The 22,193-nt window shown below is 47.4% G+C and overlaps 1 protein-coding gene across 1 annotated transcript in view; it reads right to left on the reverse strand.

Annotated features, from left to right (window-relative positions):
* Positions 1–12,809, reverse strand: part of grin2ba (glutamate receptor, ionotropic, N-methyl D-aspartate 2B-a) — a gene marked incomplete at its 3' end in the record, with an annotated part of 142,045 nt that extends 129,236 nt beyond the window's left edge. The window contains exon 1 of the mRNA XM_083649399.1: positions 12,180–12,809. Within this exon, the coding sequence (XP_083505525.1) occupies positions 12,180–12,791 (612 nt within the window). The 5' untranslated portion in view covers positions 12,792–12,809. The remainder of the gene's footprint in view (positions 1–12,179) is intronic.
* Positions 12,810–22,193: the final 9,384 nt, after the last annotated feature.

Genomic DNA, 22,193 nt, shown 5'->3' on the forward strand with positions numbered 1-22,193 from the left:
CACCAGGAAGCACCTGGGACAGACAGGTGTTTTCGCTGAAAACTACCTACATTCAAGTGTGGATAACTAACGAACGGATGAAGGCAGAAACCAACTTTTTTCCTCTGAAAGTAGAGGCTTTCTTCTATCTTTTGAGATATTCTGTGTTTACATAGTCAGAGACGAAAATGTTCTGTGGGTCTTGGAATATTAGTGAAAATGATGAGAAACCCTGGCTGACCACTTTGCCTTTGAAACTCTTAATTGGCTCGCTTCATGAAAACACACACACTGTATACACATACTGTACACACATGCACTCACATACTGTACACACACTGTACACACATACACACGCATGCTCCACAACAATTATCCCTGGACACCGTGTGCAACACCAATCCACCACTATCATTGGGCCCATTTCCTCTGATGAATTAGCACAGGTGTACACATAAACATGACCACACACACGCAAACGCAAACGCACACACACACACACAACGGAACACTTGCACTCTGACACAAAAACTCTCTCTTTGCTCTGTAGGCTGGGGACATTCACACCAAAAGCGTAGTCGCGTGCAGTACAGATCAGAACACAACGACCACAAGGACGGTAGCCAGCTAGGTTTGTCTGTTTGATGTTGTTCACTGTCAACATGAGAGCCTGATTATTGCCAATTCTGGCAGCAGCGGACGTTGAAAATCCCTCGGGAGGAGAAAAGGTAGGAGGAGTGAAAAAGACGAGCAGGGCGCTTTTCCTCTAATGTTCAACTTTTTTCAGCTTTAAAACGCCCACAGCGCTCCTCCAAAAACAACAGACGCCACCAGCGCTGAAACGCCAGGTGCGTTCATTAAAAGAGGAGCACGTCTAGCGCATCCTTACATAGAGAATGAATTGCAGAACGACGATGGCAGCTCCAAAAACGCTTTTGGTCTGAATGTCCCCTAAGACACCAACGCGCGAAAACACACACAATGAAAAGAGTGAATTGTTGAAGAAAAAGTGAATTGGTCACATGCTGGTGTTTTGTTCCTGGTGAAGCCTGGGCTGCCGTGCGACACAATGGAGAGAAGGTGCAGAGCAGCTTCATGTGTGTGTTTGTACAGCTATCTTAGTGAGGACCAGTTAGAGCTTGTACAGCTATCTTAGTGAGGACCAGTTAGAGTTTCATACCTGGGAACAGTGGGAAGTGAGGACATTTTGGCCGGTCCTCACTTTCTCACACACCTCCAGAGGGCTGTTTGAAGGTTAAGACTTGGTTTAAGGGTTAGAATTGGGATTAGGTTCAGTTATAGGGTTAGGGTTGGGCATTTAGTCATGATGGGTAAGGTTAGGGTGTGCGTGTGCATGCGTGTGCGAGTGTGTGTATGTGCGTGTGTGTGTATGTGCGTGTGTGTGTGCGTGCGTGCACCTTAGCATGTATATGCATGTGTGATGATGTCACAGTGAAAGCTTTGGTGTGCGTAGAGAAGGACAAAGGGAGGTGTTGTTGCTGAAATAGCAATTCATTACGATGTCGTTAAGCTTTGTTTATATAACGTGCCATCGATTTAATATTCACACATTAGGCTAATTGTCCTGCTACCACATGTCAAACGTTTATGAGAATGCATGGGTATGTGTGCGTCTATGCGCCCGCGCGTGGTCTGTGTGTGTGTGTGTGTGTGTGTGTGTGTGAGAGAGAGAGAGAGAGAGAGAGAGAGAAAACCTGATTCATATCGGATTAGTTTGCCTCGGGTCATCAGGGTTGGCTGCTTTTTCCTGTTTTCATTAATTGCGGACGCTCTTACATTGAAAGCCTATGCGGGTGGGGATGTTATCTCTCTCTCAATCTAGCGCCACACACACAGATGAGCTGGCTGTTCATATTGTGTGGGGGCTCGGGGGTGGGGGGGTGATCGGCGGACAACCACACATATTTGTTCCACTACAAAGCCACACCTCCCAGACAGGCTCTCAGTCATATGATGAATATTAGCCAAAGCGTCAGATCGCACTGATCGCTGTGGTCCAACAGACGATGATGACAGGCAACAATCAAGGGTGGTGCTGGAAACCACTACAGACAAAAGACTGGCAACGGTGGCCATGTTGGCTAGGTAACAACACACACACACACACACACACACACACGCACACGCACACGCACACGCACACACACACACACACACCCCAAAATTGTTGGATGCCTTCCCTCTCTTGTCTCGCTCTCCTCCTCCTCCTTTATCTCACTCTTTCACAGATGTGGCTACAGCTGCACTCCATCATCTCTCCTCTCCTCCTTCACTCCCAGCCTGGTTGTAGAACATCAACGTTTTTCAACCAGAAATACGTTTCTAGACACGTGTATATCAACGTTATAGAGTCTGCTATTGAAATAGGGCGGTGGCCAGTAAGGGTTTTTATTACAGCTGACCATCTCCATAATCACCATAATTGCCCACCCGAATATGAGATTCAAAGAAGTTCACAACTATTATAAAACAAGAGCTCAAAACAGCCAATCTGGTTGCTCAAATCATTTGTCAGGACTGTGGGGGCGTGGTCACATCACGTTCTATCTATATGAACAATGGCATGCTGATCAGAAAGGCTCAGAGTCACCTCAGTGTTAATGTCCATGCTGCATCCCCCATACAACGGCCAGCTTTCTCCTAATTATGAATGGTTGGAGATTGCTGATGTCAGCAATCTTCTGAGATAACTCCGCCCACTTTACCTCTACTTTTTGAAACTACCAAAACAATTCAATTCGATTTTTTTGAAAGATCAGAGTATGTAATTGAATTTTCATAAATTGTATACAGTTTCTATTATGCATATATTATATATATATGATATATATTTAAGCAATATAGCATGAGAGCCAGTGTGTTGTGGCAAATATATCCCGCTGCTCAGCTGTTATCCCACGAGGCCGCAGGCTCGAGTGCTATATTGCTTTTATAAAACGGTTTCCAAGTATGATAATATAATAATAATAATAATAGGCTACTATAAGTCCGACTGGCATGTCATTCTGATAGAGTCAGTTGAAACACTACTGTAAGGCGGGACCGCAAGAACGTGCGGGTGATTTGATTGGATCGTTCTGGAGACTGAAGTTGACATTGGCCAATCCTGGCGCTTGCTGAGAAGCTGAGAGCTTTCTGGAAAGCCCGACACGCAGCTCGAGCGCAGCGCTGCATTCTCAGCGCTTGCTGAGAAGCTGAGAGCTTTCTGCAAAGCCCGACACCAACTAACGTTACGGGGTTAAATGCGGGGTTAAATGCGGGGTTAACAGCCTTTTTTTGTAAAGAAGACATTAGCCCGCGTCTATTCTTGTACAAAACATAATTTTCTGCGAAGAATTAGTAAAGTTATAAGCGAAGATCGATTCACAAGGATCTGACAGCTGTCTCTGCCATTTGTTTTTTCTACATTGTCATTTGAGGTAACCAAAGCCTTTTAGTAAGAGAGTTGCCATGGCAACTCAATAACCCATGGCCATGGGTTATTGGAGTGGGTTACTGGATTTATACAATGGCTGTGAACCAATCAGATTGCTTGATTTGAGAGAGCCGTTTTATAAGATATTTTATAAAACGGCTCTCTCAAATCAAGCAATCTGATTGGTTCACAGCCATTGTATAAATCCAATAACCGAGTCCAATAACCCATGGCCATGGGTTATTGGACTCGGTTATTGGTTGCCATGGCAACTCTCTTACTAAAAGCCTTTGGTTTAAAAAAAAAACAAATGGCGGAGACAGCTGTCAGATCCTTGTGAATCGATCTTCGCTTATAACTTTACTAATACTTCGCAGAAAATGATGTTTTGTACAAGAATAGATGCGGGCTAATGTCTTCTTTGCAAAAGAAAGGCTGTTAACCCCGCATTTAACCCCGTAACGTTAGTTGGTGTCGGGCTTTGCAGAAAGCACTCAGCTTCTCAGCAAGCGCTGAGAATGCAACGCTGCGCTCGAGCTGCCTGTCGGGGTTTCCAGAAAGCTCTCAGGTTCTCAGCAAGCGCCAGGATTGGCCAATGTCAACTTCAGTCTCCAGAACGATCCAATCAAATCACCCGCACGTTCTTGCGGTCCCGCCTTACAACTCTATCAGAATGACATGCCAGTCGGACTTATAGTATTATTATTATTATTATATTATCATACTTGGAAACCGTTTTATAAAAGCAATATAGCACTCGAGCTGCGTGTGTTGTAGCATATATCCCCCTGCTCAGCAGTTATCCCACTCGGCCTGCGGCCTCGTGGGATAACAGCTGATCAGGGGGATATATTTGGCACAACACACTGGCTCTCATGCTATATTGCTTAATTATATCATTTACAAGAAATTCAGGAAATTGCCTTTAGTGTTTTTGCTACCCAAACCATAATAATCCTAATCTTAAACAAGTTGTTCTAAACATAACCAAAGTTGTTTTACTTGCCTAAACACAACCAAAGTTTGTTAGTCATTTTATTTGCGTTTAACGTTGGAAAGGTGGCACGGTTTTCAAATTAACCACCATTTTGTTTCAAATTTACACTGAGATTGTAGAAACATAAAACATAAAAATGACACATTTTGGAAACGTAAAACGCATACGTTTTGTTTCACATTTATGTTGTGAATGTATGTGTCCCTGGTTTACGTTGAGAATGTAATCAATGTATGTGTCCTGCTTTACGTTGAGAATGTAATCAATGTATGTGTCCTGCTTTACGTTGAGAATGTAATCAATGTATGTGTCCTGCTTTACGTTGAGAATGTAATCAATGTATGTGTCCTGGTTTACGTTGAGAATGTTATCAATGTATGTGTCCTGCTTTACGTTAAGAATGTAATCAATGTATGTGTCCTGCTTTACGTTGAGAATGTAATCAATGTATGTGTCCCTGCTTTACGTTGAGAATGTAATCAATGTATGTGTCCTGCTTTACATTGAGAATGTAATCAATGTATGTGTCCTGCTTTACGTTGAGAATGTAATCAATATGTGTCCTGCTTTACGTTGAGAATGTAATCAATGTATGTGTCCCTGCTTTACGTTGGGAATGTAATCAATGTACTGTATGTGTCCTGCTTTACGTTGAGAATGTAATCAATGTATGTGTCCCTGGTTTACGTTGAGAATGTAATCAATGTATGTGTCCCTACTTTACGTTGAGAATGTAATCAATGTATGTGTCCTGCTTTACGTTGAGAATGTAATCAATGTATGTGTCCTGCTTTACATTGAGAATGTAATCAATGTATGTGTCCTGCTTTACGTTGGGAATGTAATCAATGTATGTGTCCTGCTTTACGTTGGGAATGTAATCAATGTATGTGTCCCTGCTTTACGTTGGGAATGTAATCAATGTACTGTATGTGTCCTGCTTTACGTTGAGAATGTAATCAATGTATGTGTCCCTGGTTTACGTTGAAAATGTAATCAATGTATGTGTCCTGCTTTACGTTGAGAATGTAATCAATGTATGTGTCCTGCTTTACATTGAGAATGTAATCAATGTATGTGTCCCTGGTTTACGTTGAAAATGTAATCAATGTATGTGTCCTGCTTTACGTTGAGAATGTAATCAATGTATGTGTCCTGCTTTACATTGAGAATGTAATCAATGTATGTGTCCCTGGTTTACGTTGAAAATGTAATCAATGTATGTGTCCTGCTTTACGTTGAGAATGTAATCAATGTATGTGTCCCTGCTTTACGTTGAGAATGTAATCAATGTACCGGTATGTGTCCCTGCTTTACGTTGAGAATGTAATCAATGTATGTGTCCTGCTTTACGTTGAGAATGTAATCAATGTATGTGTCCTGCTTTACGTTGAGAATGTAATCAATATGTGTCCTGCTTTACGTTGAGAATGTAATCAATGTATGTGTCCCTGCTTTACGTTGAGAATGTAATCAATGTATGTGTCCTGCTTTACGTTGAGAATGTAATCAATGTATGTGTCCCTGGTTTACGTTGAGAATGTATGTGTCCCTGGTCTCCCCCGGCTTCTCCATTTCATGTAACAGCAGCTAAGGCAGATAGATGGCGCTCCACCTGCCGCCATCGCACTCCCCATGAGCACGCTCTCTCCATCACTTTGTCTCTCTCTCCCTCTGTCTCTCTCTCTCCGGCCTATATGCACTCAATGCACTCATCCTCTTACTTACCGCCACAGCTGCCCCTCGCCGATCTCGCTCATTGATATAGATGCGAGTGCCCTTTCCCTCCATCCGTCTCTCCTCTCCCCTCCTCGTCCTCCACCTTCATCCTTTCCTCCATCCCGTTTCATCCGTTTAACACCCTTCCTCTCACCCACATGCAGTCCATCTTGTCTTCACACTCGCAGTAACTAGATAGCGGTCTCCCACTAGTAGGCCTAGTAGCCTACAGATGCCGCCGCTGTAGAAGTGGCCCCACTTTTTACCGCTGCGCCGTCGCTCCATCCCCAAGAGAAAAAACCCATTGTGGCGCCCGGGTAGAGCAGCGCTAGATTCCGCGCCTACCAACACGAGGGTCGCAGGTTCGAGCCCCAGCGTTCCCTCCGTTTTGGTCGGGTCTCCACACAGGCACAATTGGCCGTGTCTGCGGGTGGGAAGCCAGATTAAGGGTATGTGTCCTGGTTGCTGCACTATAGCGCCTCCCCTGGCCGGTCGGGGCGCCTGTTCGGGAAGGAGGGGAGAACTGTGGAAACCCCTCGCTGCCAGGTGAAAAGAAGTGGCTGGCGACTGCACATGTATTGGAGGGAGCATGTGCTAGTCTACAACTCTTCCCAGATCGGCAGAGGGGGTGGAGCAATGACCAGCACAGCAGGGGGTATTGGCCCAAGTACAATTAGGGATCAAAATGTGGGGGTGTTGTTCTTGTAGCAGATGTCGGAAGCTACATGGAGCTCTGACTGACATGAGACACATTTTCTGTCACAATATTCTGCTTTGGTTCTACTGTGCGCCATTAGAGAGGTGTCTGCCCTATTAAAGCCACATAGATCAACAGGATACATGCATGAAAGCCCACCAGCGATAACTACTGTAAGCTGTGTGTGTGTGTGTGTGTGTGTGTGTGTGTGTGTGTGTGTGTGTGTGTGCGCGTGTGCGTGTGTGTGTCATCACCATAATTACACAGTCAAACTCATTGTAGAGATGCAGAAGTGAGGAGAAAAAATGTTCCTTCAGGTTCTGATTGAACTGGACTCTTCACACTGCACTGGTCCACACCAGAGGGTGTGAGAAGGAACCGTCGTAGCGTTCCTCCTCTTTGCGTTGCCGTGCAGCCCGCACTGCACATCTAAACGCTGTCTTCTCCTCCCTCTGTGTCTCTCTCCGTTAGCATCCTCCCCTGTACAGTATCTGTCGTGAAAAGGGAAAGGTTGCCGTGCCAACCGCATCGGCAGTGTTTGGCCTTCGGTTTGCGTGCGTGCGCGCGCGAGTGTGCTGAGTGTGAGGGCGGAAAGATAAACACTTCATATTGCTATCCCTATTTCCCCGTCTCTGTCCGTTTCCTTGAGCCGCGCAGTCTAAAAATAAAATACATAAAATGAAAATACATCCCCACCATCCCTCACTTTCCCTTAAGCTCTCTAACCTGACCTCTCTTTTTATCTTACACAATTCCAAAACAATCTCCCCCCTCTCTCTCTCTCTCTCTCCCCCCCCCCCCCCCTCTCTCTCTCCCCCCCCTCTCTCTCTCTCTCTCTCTCTCCCCCCCTCAGTCTGAACTGTGTCAAACTCTGTCCGCTCAGCTTGCCTTGACCCAGCCCTGGAACTTCTCGTCCTCGACTGAACCCCAGCGCACCTTCAGATGCCCCCGACCTAAACGACTGGCCAGTCTTTGTTCTCCACCATCTCCTCCCTGCTCCTTTAACTCACGGTTGTGCTCTGACTTCCTCCCAATCACATTCTCACCATCTCTCTCTCTCTCTCACACACACACTCTCTGTCTCTCTCCCTCTCTCCCTCTCTCCCTGCCTCCCTCTGATCCTCCTCTAACGTGTATCCGCCGCTCCATTGTCTCAGCCCATTAGGCAGACACAAATCCGTTTGGAGACAGAGCCTCAGCGCAGCCCCATCCGTCCTCTCTCTCTCTCTCTCTGCCTCTCTCTCTCTCTTTGTGTGTCTCTCTCTCTCCCTCCCTCTCTGTGTCTCTCTCTCTCTCCCTCCCTCTCTGTGTCTCTCTCTCTGTGTGTGTGTCTCTCTCTCTCTCCATCTCTCGCTGTCTCTCTCTCTCTCTCTCTCTCTCTCTCTCCCTTTCTCTCTCTCTCCCTCTCTCTCTCTCTCTCTCTCTCTCTCCTGGGCCCTCGGTGCAGCCAGGAGGAGTGTCTCAGGAGAGGTGAGACTCTGGCTTGTGGTCTGGGAAATCCATTTAAACCTTTTTAAGCCACAAAATGCAGCTCTTTTTCCCGCTACCCGCAGCACTCTGGTGCGCTCCGGGGCACGTGCGCTTAGTGAACGATATGCCTACCCTACACACACACACACACACACACACACACGCACGCACGCACACACGCACGCACACACACACACACACACACACACACACACACGCACACATGTGAACACACACATGCGCACACACACACACATGCACACACACATGCACACACACATTCACACACGCGCACGCGCACACACACATGCACACACACACACTCTACATCCCCGCCCCCCACCCCACCCCCGGTCCTTCTCTCCTCCCTCCCCCTCCCCCTCCCCCCCACATCCCTGCAACTTCATGAGCAATAAAACACACACATAAATTGTGGCATGCAGCGGAGCCGTACGCCAGGAGGGCGGTCGCACTGCCCTCAAAGATTGATATGCTTTTAGGATATATGGCGACGGGGGGGCGGGTCAGTGACACACGTGTGGTCGCAGCACCGGGGCAGAGGGAATGGAAATTAGAGGAAGTGGGAAAGAAGGAGTGTGTGTGTGTGTGTGTGTGTGTGTGTGTGTGTGTGTGTGTGTGTGTGTGTGTGTGTTTGTGTGCGTGCGCGTGTGTGTGCGTGTGTGTGTGCGTGCGTGTTTGTGTGTGTGTGTCTGTGTGCGTGCATGTGCATGTGCGTGTGTGTGAGAGTGTGTGTGTTTGTGTAAAGCAGAGGAGGTTTTTCCAGTGAGGCATAGGAGGACGGTCCTCCTCTATTAGATTGGGGATTTTATATAAAAAAAAATATTATAATTTTTTTTTTTTTTTTTTCATTTTTCATTTTTCATTTTTCATTTTTTTTTATAATAAAATATCAATCAAATGTGTTTTTTCTTATGTGCAGACGTGACCTGAGTGACCTGATTCAGTGACCTGAACTGAACTGAACTGAGCTCCATGCAGAGAGTCACTCTGGCCCTGCTCCCAGCGTGCGGTAGGCAGATAAAAAAACATTCGCCCTGTGGGCGTTTATTTATTTGGTAATTTATCTAATGAAAAATATGATTGGTTGAAAAACACTTGCAATTCACAGAGAACACGTGAGAGTGATGTGTTTTCCAACCAATCAGATTGAGCTGGAAGTGATTACGCCCTTAGCCCGGTGAAACCAGGTGAAATCTAATTGGTTGTTGGTTGGATAGATTGCTGACATTGATTGACATTGTATTGTCCACTGCCTGGTCTCTCACGCTGAATGAAGTAGGAAGTGAAATCCAATGCCTGTGATGACCTGACAGGAAGGATTTACGACTTTTACTGAGACAGTAGCAGCATATCATATTTCCCTCTTATTTTTATTTACTTTTTTATCAATCAGTAAGTGTTCACAAGCGAGACAGTCGTTGCATTGGATTACCACCCAAAACGAGTTTCGAGTTGCGTGAGACTTGAGCTGCGCCATACTGGGCTTTTTGCAATGTCAGAAAACTGGAATATTTGCAACGTCTCGACTGCAGCGTTTCCACTACAGACAGCATGGATATTCAAGTAAGTCAATTGATTTCAAGTTATCCGAGCCTTCTATTAAATTCGGCGTGGAAATGGTTCACCGAGCAGCGCTATTTTTGTCGTATTGAAGTTTCATCCTGTAATTTTTTATACTAAAACCCGCGACCTTAAATTCACACATTTTTTAACTGAATTTGGCCTGTAAATCGATAGCTGACAGCGAGCTCAATTTTAAAGCTTGAATGGTGATCTTTATACCGTATGAAAGTAGAAGAAATAAGGAATCGATTGGGACGAAGCATGTCAACCTAGGATGTCGGGAAGGGGGGGTAAATAACGCTCCAAAGTTAATGAATTGGAATGTAACTAAACGAGTATGTTGATGCAGCAGCACTGTGCAGGGGAAAACACACTCTCGTTCCAGATGCAATAAAGTGTAATTTAACGCTATTTGACAACAGTTTCGGCCATAGACTTTGTCAAGTATCATACAAACAGTGCAAGACAGCCATCATAAAGACAGGTGGGCTGATTGAATGGACAACACCTGTCTTGTGAAAGCACACCTGAGTGTGATTACAATGACATCATAGGATCAGTCATGCAGTAATAGGCTACATTTTCGGTACTGACGCAGATTAATCAAAACATTGATGTCACAGGTAGGCTGTATACCATAATATATCATGAATCTATGTGAATAAATAGATTTATATAAATAGTAATCACAGCCTAATGCATAGAGATAAATCCTGAAACCTTCTCGCAACAGTTCTAGCCTAAGCCAGTGGTTTTCAAAGTGGGGTCCCCAGCAAAAAGGGGGGATAATCTATTTTCACTATAATTCCATGCCATCCATAAGTAACACAATCTAAGATGGTGTAGAAGTGAGTAACTAGGCTAATTATAACCATAACAGCACAAATAATTGACAAAAATCTCGAAATAAATATACAGTATTTACTCTGAGAAATGAAATAATGAGAAAAGGAACAATTATTGATGGTTAAAACTGAATAATGACATCACAACAGTCTAATCCTAATGCTAATTTAACATTAGATTTGGGCTTTTGGGCAAAAGAGAAAGAAAAACCGCCCAAATTTTTTCCGGTGGCGAGCTACCTCCCCTGTTACCAATCTCACCAGCCGCCACTGCTGTAAAGCTATCTTTGAGATTTATACCTGGGAACTGATGACATTTGGGGAAAGTGAGGACATTTTGGCCGGTCCTCACTTTCTCACACACCTTCAAAGGGCTGTTTGAAGGTTAAGACTTGTGGTTTTAAGGGTTAGGTCAGAGTTGAGTTTAGGTTTAGCTTAGGGTTAGGCTCAGGGTCAGGGTTAGGCTCAGGGTCAGGGTTACGCATTTAGTTGTGATGGGTAAGGTTAGGGTTAGGGGATAGGGAATGCATTATGTCAATGAATGGCCTCTCTAAGATAGCTGTGCAAATGTGTGTGTGTGTGTGTGTGTGTGTGTGTGTGTGTGTGTGTGTGTGTGTGTGTGTGTGTGTGTGTGTGTGTGTGTGTGTGTGTGTGTGTGTGTGTGTGTGTGTGTGTGTGTCCGCTTGGAGGAGTGAGTCTAAATGGGATTGGACGGTTCTCTGCCATCTCTCCCCTCGGCGCGCTAATGAGAAGGAACAGGGAGAAGGGCTTTAGTGGTGGCCACTGGCCTCACCATGTCAACGCCACTCACGTCTGCTGCTACAGACACCTGTCTCACATATCTGCTGTTACAGACACCTGTCTCACCTCTCTACTGCTACAGACACCTGTCTCACATATCTGCTGTTACAGACACCTGTCTCACCTCTCTACTGCTACAGACACCTGTCTCACATCTCCAGTCTGACCGGAGAGGCAGCTGGAGAGACACGATGCTGGCTCCACCTCACCGGCCTCTCTGCTCCCTCTCCCCAGGGAGCGATGCTGCGCTACCCGGCCACGGCACACCACAGCCGGCTTGGCGAGGTGAAGGCGAGTACGGAGCTCCTGACCACTGCGATACGGCTACCATTCCCTGACCTGCTGCCATCTGCTTTCTCTAGTCATCACGGCTGCTGCAGATCAGCCACTGCTGCAGATCAGCCACTGCTGCCTGTCACCTGTCATGTTGTCATGTGGATACAGGGGAGGATGAATATTTGTCGTATCTTTAACTTATTACTAATAAAACGCATCTGACTCAGTGTGCAAGGTTTCTGTGTGTAACGATTTGTTTTTAGATGACAGATTTCTTTAAAGGCATATGAAAAAAACAGACTGTGTGCAAATACCTTAACACTCTGTTAAAGTGCGCGCAACTTTGCTGAAGAGAAGCCTTGGAGGTGTCCTTACCTTGGCAGCCATGATCATGGACGACCCCCCGCGCACGCCCAGGATGGGGATGTGCGTCTGGGCCGAGATGAAGTCCAGGATCTGGGCGATGGCCTCCTGGTCGGTGTCGTCTCCGAACACCACACCCTGCAGCCAGTGCTCCGTCATCAGGTCGCAGATGACCTTGATGATGCTTTTGGGGTCCGTCTCGTTCATGGTCAGCACCTCCACGTTGGGCGCCACGTGCAGGAAGTCGTCCTTCTCGCGGGCCCCGGCCAGCGCCATCTCGCTAGAGTTGCCCACCAGCACCACGGCGATGCTGAGGCCGCGCAGCATGTTGGGCAGGGCCAGGTGGTGGGGAGGGGGCTGCGGGATGGGGAGGACGTAGTGGCCGCCGGCACCGCCTCCTCCGCCCTTGTCTCTGCGCGAGTGGCAGGCGGGCGGCAGGTGGAGCAGGCAGAGCAGCAGCAGCAGCAGCGGGAGGCAGAGGGGGGCGCTGGTGGGGCGGCAGGGCGACGGAGGCGGGGGACGGACCCGGCGCTCTCTCTCCTCCGAGGGGGTGGCTGAGGAGGAGGAGGAGGCCCCGGGACGGTGGCGAGGGGGGGAGGGGCCGCGGCGCCCGCAGACAGGCATGGTGGAGGAGTGGGAGAGCAACACCTGGGGGGAGAGAGAGAGAGAGAGAGAGAGAAAGAGGAGGGACAGAACAGAGCAAGCGATTCCAGAGTCAATAATTGGGAAATGGAGTGAAAATAAAGAAAGGCGGGAGATATAGAGAGACGGAGATAAAGACGTTAACATCGCCCCCATGGAACACTGACTCCCTAACGTGAATTACCAAGAGGCTACATGTATAACATGAATCAGTGCATTTCAATGTCAGCACACACAAATGGGGTAATGGAGGGAGAGAGAGAGAGAGAGAGAGAGAGAGAGGTGGAGAGAGAGAGAGAGGTGGAGAGAGAGAGAGAGAGAGAGAGAGAGGTGGAGAGAGAGAGAGAGAGAGAGAGGGGGGTGGAGAGAGAGAGAGAGAGAGAGAGAGAGGTGGAGAGAGAGAGAGGTGGAGAGAGAGAGAGAGAGAGAGAGGTAGAGAGAGAGAGAGAGAGAGAGAGGTGGAGAGAGAGAGAGAGAGAGAGAGAGGTGGAGAGAGAGAGAGTTAACAACATAAAGAGGTAAACCTTGTGGAAAAGGAGGCTCTAAAGCACATCAAGAGGGATGGGAGGAGAGGTCGCACTTGACACACATGAATACTGCATTAACGCACACATGAGTATGAGTATGGGGTATATGGTGTATAGTATACATATACACTCACATGGATCAATAATTCATGTGAAATGTTCCGAAGCAGTATAATGGTATTTATTATGGAGGACATAAACTCTCCCTCCGGATGGGAGACTGGCTTCTTGACAGGGAGGGCAGGGAGAGAGGGAGGTGCAAGTTATGTAGGGTATGCAAGAGAGAGAGAGAGAGAGAGGGGGGGAGAGAGAGGCAGAGAGAAGGAGAGAGAAAGAGAGAGAAAGAGAGAGAGAGAGAGAGAAAGACGGCCGTACGTGAACTCTGACTGACAAAGTGTCTGTCAGTCTGTCTGTCAGACACACACACACACACACACACACACACACACACACACACACCTCCCCAACACACACACCTCCCCAACACACACACCACCCCAACACACACCTCCCCACACACACACACCTCCCCAACACACACACACACCTCCCCGCCTCTCTCGCTGCAACCCCATTGGCCTAGTTTACCGCTCGCACTCGTTCACTGTCTATCCCTCCATCCGTCCACCTCCCTCCCACGCTCTACTTGACCATCTCTCTCTCCCTCTTCTCCGTGCTTATTTATAGGGCTTTTCATTAGCGTGCAGAGGGACCGCGGAAAAAAGAGAAAGAAAGAGGGAGAGAGGGGCCACGAGAGAGAGACACAGAGAGAGAGGGGCCACGAGAGAGAGACACACAGAGAGACAGAGAGAGAGAGAGAGAGAGAGACTGAGACAGAGGCATAATACATGTCTGCAATCCATGAATACATACAAGATCATGTTTCTGAAGCAAAGATAGGGTGCATTTCATGTTTTTAGATATGTGTTGTATATCAATGTTATACATGTCATAGAGTCTGCAATAGAGTGCCAGTGGATTTCAATCCCATTCATTTTTGCCGTGCTCTCAGTGTCACTCTTTGTGGCCTGAGCCGAGAGCGGCTTCCTCACAGCAATTGGGGGCTCGTCCGTTGGTTGGTTGGGTGCTATTGTTAGTTAGCAGTTTTCTTTGTGTTGTGTTGACATTCAACATTAAGAGAGATGGTTAACAGCGCTTAACACGAGAGATGGGTTCAAATGTCTTCTCAGATGGACAAGTCTGCACAGACTGTTAGTTGCTAATGTCTGTGATGTCAGTCTCTTGGAACACCTGCAGGGGTCCAAGGGAAAATGCAATGGGATTTTGGTTAAATGCTTGAAAAAAAGGTCTGTGGTTAACAACAGTTTATGATGTTTGTGTTCAGGAAGATCATTTTCACCAACGAGGAACACTTTGATGACTTTTGAAGTGTTTTCTGAAAATCGCGTAAAAAAAAACAAAAACATTTAGGCATCAAAAGTCATCAAAGTGGTCCTCGTTTGTGAAGATTATCTTGCCGAACACAAACTTCGCTGTTTCATAAACTTCTGTTCACCAGGCCTTATTTCATGTATTTAACTAGAAAACCCATACATATTTACTCGAATAAACATAACCAAAGTTTTTAAAGGTTTTCAAATGAACTGCCAATTTGTTTCAAATACTAGCCCATGATTCGATAGCATCACGATACTCGTCACGATACAATATTATTGCGATTTCTAAAATATTGCGATATATTGCGATTTATTACCTTTTTTCAAATGCAAATTATATGTTTTATCTAATGAGATAACATTTCCAGTCTGTTCATCTCACTTAAGCTGCGTTCACACCGACCTATTGAAGTTTTTCGCTGGCATCGAGTTTACATACAAAGTCAATGCAAACGAGCGATTGAGCATATATTCGCGTATAATCGCTGGGCGTCCGAGCGACAGAGACAGAGCGATAGGGAGAAAATTCACTCGTCGCCCGAGATGAAATATCCCAACTCGAGCTAAATTACGCTGGCATCAGTCGCTCGCTGTTCAACGCTGATTGGCTGCCGTGTGAGAGTGAGTCAAGGATCACACTGGCTTGGAACAAACCGCTGGTTTATTGTGTGGCAACAAACCGCATTGACAGCTGATTGACAGGCTGACAGCTGACATGAAGTGAAGTCTGTACTACCGGTATAGAGCTCGCGTTAGGAGCACGCTGATAGGCTTAGCTTGTAAACAACTACGGTGGCTCGTAGTGGACAAATATCATGACATTGCGTGACGTTATAGCCCCCAGATGTCCGTCAATTCTTGTGCCTGTTGACGAGCGATTTAAACAGAGCGACAGAGCGATTCCAAAGGGTTGAATCGAGCGACAGAGAGAAAAATAAATATCTCGGTGTGAACACAGCTTTAATCATTTTTATTGCAGCAAAATGGGATTGTCAAGCTGACAGACTGACCATCAGACTGGCATCATAAATGTTGCATGCGTTTGAATTTAGATCATAAAATATTGTGATACTTTCGTGGTAGACGATATTATTGCCACACAAAATATTGCGATATTATGCTGTATCAAGTCCCCCCCCCCAACCTCTAAAAATATATGTTGAATGATATATTTGCAGAAAGGTAAAATGTGGGCATTTCATGGTGGCGAGTGGGTTGAGAGCGCAGCAGCAGTAAGACGGGAACGCTGGGATGACAGACACAGACAAATATATGCAATTGAAAAGAGCAGCTGCCGTCGCCTCTGGGAAAGACATGGTGTGTTCTGTCAGTGTGTGTGTGTGCGTGCGTGTGTGTGCGTGTGTGTGTGTGTGCGCGCGTGCGTGTGTGTGTGTGTGTGTTGCATCAGAGCGTGTAGGAGGGCATGTTGTTCTCTGCGTTTTAAACGCATATACAGTAGTGTGTGTGTGTGTGTGTGTGTGTGTGTGTGTGTGTGTGTGTGTGTGTGTGTGTGTGTAGGTGGATGGTTGGTGGGAGATGTGCGCTGTGTTTTAGTGGGCGTCAGGCACCCAGGACAGCGGGGGTGTATTTGCTGTAGCTTCTTCTAGACTATTGTGAGTAATGCATGCGCGTCTCCGCATGTGACTGTACATGTCGAGCAGAACAAAGACACCAAACAATAAACACCGCAGGAAACTGACAGCTAATAAGCGAGGGAGCGACGGAGAGGAAGAAAGAGAGAGAGAGAGAGAGAGAGATTGAGTGAGGGATAAAAGAAAGGCGCGCGGCGGAGATGACAAAACAACTTCTTTAGGGGAGACTAATTGCTGGAGGTTCGTCAGCTCTAATTACAGGTCCGCGTGTTAATAGTCAATTGCGCACTCCTCTCTCCGGGAAGCACGGAGAGGTGGGAGGGAGAGAGGGAGGCGGCTAAGAGATAAGAGGGTCGTGGAGAGAGAGAGAGAGAGAGAGAGAGAGAGAGAGAAAGAGAGAGAAGGAGAGAGAGAGAGAGAGAGAGAGAGAGAGAGAGAGAGAGAGAGAGAGGAGAAAAAGAGAGAGAGCAAGAGAAAGAGAAAGAGAGGAGAGAGAAAGAGATGCTCTCTTTGAATCTGGACTTCTCGAGCAGCACTCTGTTTCCATGGCAACAATTAAAATAGGCCTGCACGCACACACGTACAGAGTCGGTTGATGGACACAAGAGATACACAAGCACATACACACACACACACACACACACACACACACACACCAGCACACGGACGAAGACACGCACAAACACACACACAGACACACACACACGCGCACACACACACACACACACACACACACACACACACACACACACACACACACACACACACACACACACACACGCATGAAGACACACACACACTTAGGTTTCGCGATAAGCGTTGACCAGTTAGACGCAGAAGGACGTAATCTAGTTCACTCTACATGCATCCTTTACACACCAATTCCTTCCATGCACACATTAGCATAGAAGCCTCTGACACACTAACACACCCCCGACATGCACTCGCTCTCTCTCTCTCTCTCTCTCTCACACACACACACACACACACTCACTAACAATCTCGCTCGCCCTCTCACACGAACACACAGCAGCCTCCAGCCTCACATAATTCACATCCACACGGGGCGCACGACGCGCCCGCCCCCGGCATACAGATTATATTAGCCAACACGCTGTAACTCCCACGATCATTCAGGAAGACGAGGCCATTAAAAAGTGCCACAGTGACTCCCAGCATGTCTCATAAAGAACACAAAGGGCCTGTAGATGACACAAGCGAGGTTACGACATCGGATGACCCCGTTTCCCCCGGCAGCCAGCCTCGCAGGGCAGCGTCGCACCCGCCATTCACTCGATTAGCCACACCAGCGCACACAGCAGCCGTATCAGTTACACGCGACTGGGCCGCAGATAGCCGCTACCGGCCCAACACCACCCGAGGTCCAAACCCCCCTCCCTCTACGCAGACTTTTATTAACAAAACATTTATTTATCCAGCAGGCGGATGGATTCCGCTGATTGCACATGCTCCTTTTTCAGCAACACTCGGCTGCGCTGCACGCTCACACAGTTCCACACACTGCAGTCTTCTGCTATCTGAGTGCATCATCATCATCATCATCAGAACTAAAAGGGAGCAAGTGGGCTCTTGCCATTTTTGTACCAGAAGTGATGTCACTCAACTGGAAGTGATGTCATCAGTGATGTCACTTGAGCAATTGTGCATTGTGACCTCACTGATGATGTCATAGGCCTGTAAACTTTAGGGCAACATTATGTGAGCAACACACACACGCATTTAGGGCAACATTATGTGAGCAACACACACGCGCGCGCGCTCGCGTGCACCAATAGGGCAGGTGAGGCCACGCAGCAGCTGAGGTCCGGGCGAGGCCACGTAGCGGCCGAGCTGCGTATGCCAGCTGTAGGGCCAGCGGAGCAGACCTCTACAGCATGTGGTGAATGGGCTGAAATGAGCACTTTGAAGCGTTATAATGTATTCCCTCTTTAGAGATATGGCACCTTTATGCAGCACTCTTCCTTACTAATACAGTGAGTATTAGGAAGTAGCCAGTTCCTTCTTTTAGATGTGCCTCGAATGCAAATGACATTTCTGTTCTAATAAACTAGTTGCAGTACTTCACGCCTCCTCCACAAGGCAGGACCACCTCTGTATACCGTACACACTCCACAAGGCAGGACCACCTCTGTTACCGTACACACTCCACAAGGCAGGACCACCTCTGTTACCGTACACACTCCACAAGGCAGGACCACCTCTGTTACCGTACACACTCCACAAGGCAGGACCACCTCTGTTACCGTACACACTCCACAAGGCAGGACCACCTCTGTTACCGTACACACTCCACAAGACAGGACCACCTCTGTATACCGTACACACTCCACAAGGCAGGACCACCTCTGTTACCGTACACACTCCACAAGGCAGGACCACCTCTGTTACCGTACACACACCCACAAGGCAGGACCACCTCTGTTACCGTACACACTCCACAAGACAGGACCACCTCTGTATACCGTACACACTCCACAAGGCAGCGGGCAATTAGGAAGGAACACACAGTGCTTCAGGTGGTTACCCACTTCAACCAAACAGAACCAGGTACTAAGTGGGCCCAAATGGACCATAAACGGGCTAATAGTCATTAGTGGACGTTGGGGCTAACATGGTGCATATGGCTGCAGTGGAGAGTCGGCAGAGCGGGGGATATGAGGCATGGCGCCTGTAATTAGGACCCCCCCCCCCTCTCTCTCTCTCTCTCTCTCTCTTTTTGTCAGCGATAAATCAAACAATTAGAACTGGCAGGGAGTCCAGGGCGGACCTCTGCCTGTGTCATGCAGACCAGCTATTAGAGACAGTAGGTCATGTTGGAGGCTCGCAACACACACACACACACACACACACACACACACACACACACACACGGAAATTGGCTATCCAGTCAATCAAAAATACCTTGCCTGCACCAGGGTGGGAATTACATGGAGGGCACAAGGCCATGGCCTCCATTGCCCCTCCCTCTGGCCGTGATGCCCTGAGATCCCTAAGGCCACCTTGGCAGTGCCCTGCTGCTACCAGCCTGCTCCCGGTCAGTTTGTCAGTTTTAGTTTAAACTGACTGGGAGCTTGACTTTTTTCAGTGTGCAGACTTTATTTCTTTATTCCAGTTTATCATTTATTTGTCTGTCACCTGCCTACTGAGTGGACTTTCTTCTTCACTGAATCATTTTAACACATTTCAGAAGAATCGCTCTTCACGATGTCAATAGAGCAAATAGCCTTTGTGCCCTGGCAGCATGTGGCCTTGTGCCCTAAAACAAGATTGTGATGCCGAGGGCCAGATGGCCACGCCCCTAAAACGATGAAATCCCCACCCTGGCCTGCACTAGAATAGCCCTTGTTGCTCCAGTTTTCCATTTGAAATAGGTGACTGAACAACGCTCCGTTCCAATGACAACATATTCTGCTCTCAGACGAATAAATCCATACAGGACAGGACGCGTTACTGCCCAAAACGTTTTGTGCGTGTGCGTGTGAAACTGATGCGTTTGATTTGTAATTTGTTGGGAACTGTACGAGCTTCACCTTATAGTCGCACCGCCCCAAAAGCATTTGAGCGCTGACATCATCGTTTTTGCTCAAAGCAAGCCGATAGGACGAAACTGTGACCTTAGTGCTAAATCTTTGCAATAAGATGTTTGTCTTTTTCTTTGGACTTGAAATTGATTTGATGGAGGACGGCAGATGGAAATATGAAATAAATGTTTCAGTCGTTGCTCCTCCGCCCCGGGCCGCGGCGCTGGTCGCCACGCGGCATACTGATTTAGAGCAGTTGGATAGTGGCGTCGCCGCCAAAGATACGGTGAGAATATGAAAGACGCCGGTCTAATGTGTGAACTTATTATTATAAACTGCCACCATAAATATGCACATATGGCTGTCTGTGCTGCGTGCTGCGGGGGTGGAAGGTGTGTGTGTGTGTGTGTGTGTGTGTGTCTGTACTTGATGTTCTCCAGGACCCGTCTACTGATGTAACTCTGTCTAGCCCCAGACAGACGGGGACATCGCGGTCTTCCTTCCACATCTTCATGTCTCTTTAACTCTGTTTAGATCTCATTCTCTCTTCATTCTATCCTTTTTTTTCCCCTTCAGTTTTTTTCTCCCGTTTTCTCCCCAATTGTCCTTGGTGAATTCCCCCTACTGTCCCGGTCGTTGCCCCGCCCCCTCTGCCGATCGGGGGAGAGCCGTAGACTAGCACCATGCTTCCTCTGATACATGTGCAGTCGTCAGCCGCTTCTTCTCACCCGACAGCGAGGAGTTTCACCGGCAGGACGGGATCACGCTATTGCCCCCAGTCCCCCCCCCCCCCCCCCCTCCCCGAACTGACCAGAGGAGGCGCTAGTGTGGTGACCAGGACTCATACCCCACCAGCTTCCCACCTGCAGACACGGGCAATTGTATCTGTAGGAACGTCTGACCAAGCCGGAAGTACCAGCAATTGAACCCGGGTCTCCACAATAGAAGTGCGAGTGCTTTTACCTCTACACCACTCAGACACCCCCTTGTATGATTCTTTCTGTTGGAACAATACTCACTCTCTCTCTCTCTCTTTCCTCATTACGTGCTAAGTGTCAGGTGTGTCAATGGTGTTATTTGCATGAATACCGCAGGACAAAAGCAGCTGGTAATCTTTCACATTGATTGGCCGGGTTGATATTTAGGGGGAGGGGCAGAGGATGGCGTGGAGAGACAATCCCTCTCTATCTCTCCGGATGACTTCAAGCTGTCGACGGTGAATGGACATTATCTTAGCCGGCAAGTCAGGCGTGCTGCACGGCTTCATCTCTCTTCTTAATTGAAATGAGAATGTCAAGAGGAGAGGATCGTGTATCAGCAGCCGCAGAAGAAGAAGGAGCATGACTTGGCGAAATTGTGCATTACGCCAAAGCCATTTGTCACCCAACAGCGATTGACGGGTGTAATTCTATGTTCAGTGCTAGCTACTGATTTCATTATAAATACGACACGGGAAACCTCCGACCAGGACTGCGCCCTCAGGTGGTGATGGCGGGTGCTAACAGGGAGACGCTACCTGGGCAATCTCTCCCAATCCCAAGCAGAGAGAGGGCCCTTAAAGGTGTGGTGCAGGTTAAAAATTAATTATGAATTTACATTTTGGGCTCAAGATTCCTATGAAAATACCCCCCCCCCCCCAAAAAACAAACAAACAAACAAACAAACAAAACATCCCCCCAGGGCAGAAATATGGAGAAAAAGGTGGCATTCTAATGCACATGCTCAATAAAAAGCCATCTGGGCATATAACACTTGTGACATCACTCACCCAGCCCTGAGGTCAACCCATAGGTCTCCTGCTGCTGGCTAGTGTGTACAGGCTACTGTACAGTAAGTACAGTAGCCTGGCTGGGTGAGTGATGTCACAAGTGTTATGTTCCATTGGCTGGTTTTCATTCACGTGTGCCATGCCAGCTGCTTTACAAAAACAAGCCTAGATGCAGCTATGTGTGAAAAACAGAAAGGAAGAATCCTATTGCTACATACCAGTCCAGTCCCACATTAAGGCAATGTGGTCTCCAACCTGCACCATGCTCTTTAAAGTGTCTGGACTAAAACGCCTTTTGTGGTCCTCAAGCGTACATTTATAAATATTTTATACTTTTCACATTGTGCTGGAATTTGAAGCAGGGTTTGGTTGAAATCTACAAAGCTGCAATCAAATAAAATTGTGATACATCAACTCTTGTGTTTTTCCTGTGCACACTAAAATAAAATTCAAAAGCCAAAAATTCAAAAAGCCATTACCGTACTTAGGTCGTTATATGTCCAATAATTGTAAGTGAGTGTGGAGGTGCATTTGAGACGTGGATGGGTAGACGAACAT

The sequence above is a fragment of the Poromitra crassiceps genome (genome assembly GCF_964638095.1).
Source record: "Poromitra crassiceps genome assembly, chromosome: 13".
NCBI lineage: Eukaryota > Metazoa > Chordata > Actinopteri > Beryciformes > Melamphaidae > Poromitra > Poromitra crassiceps.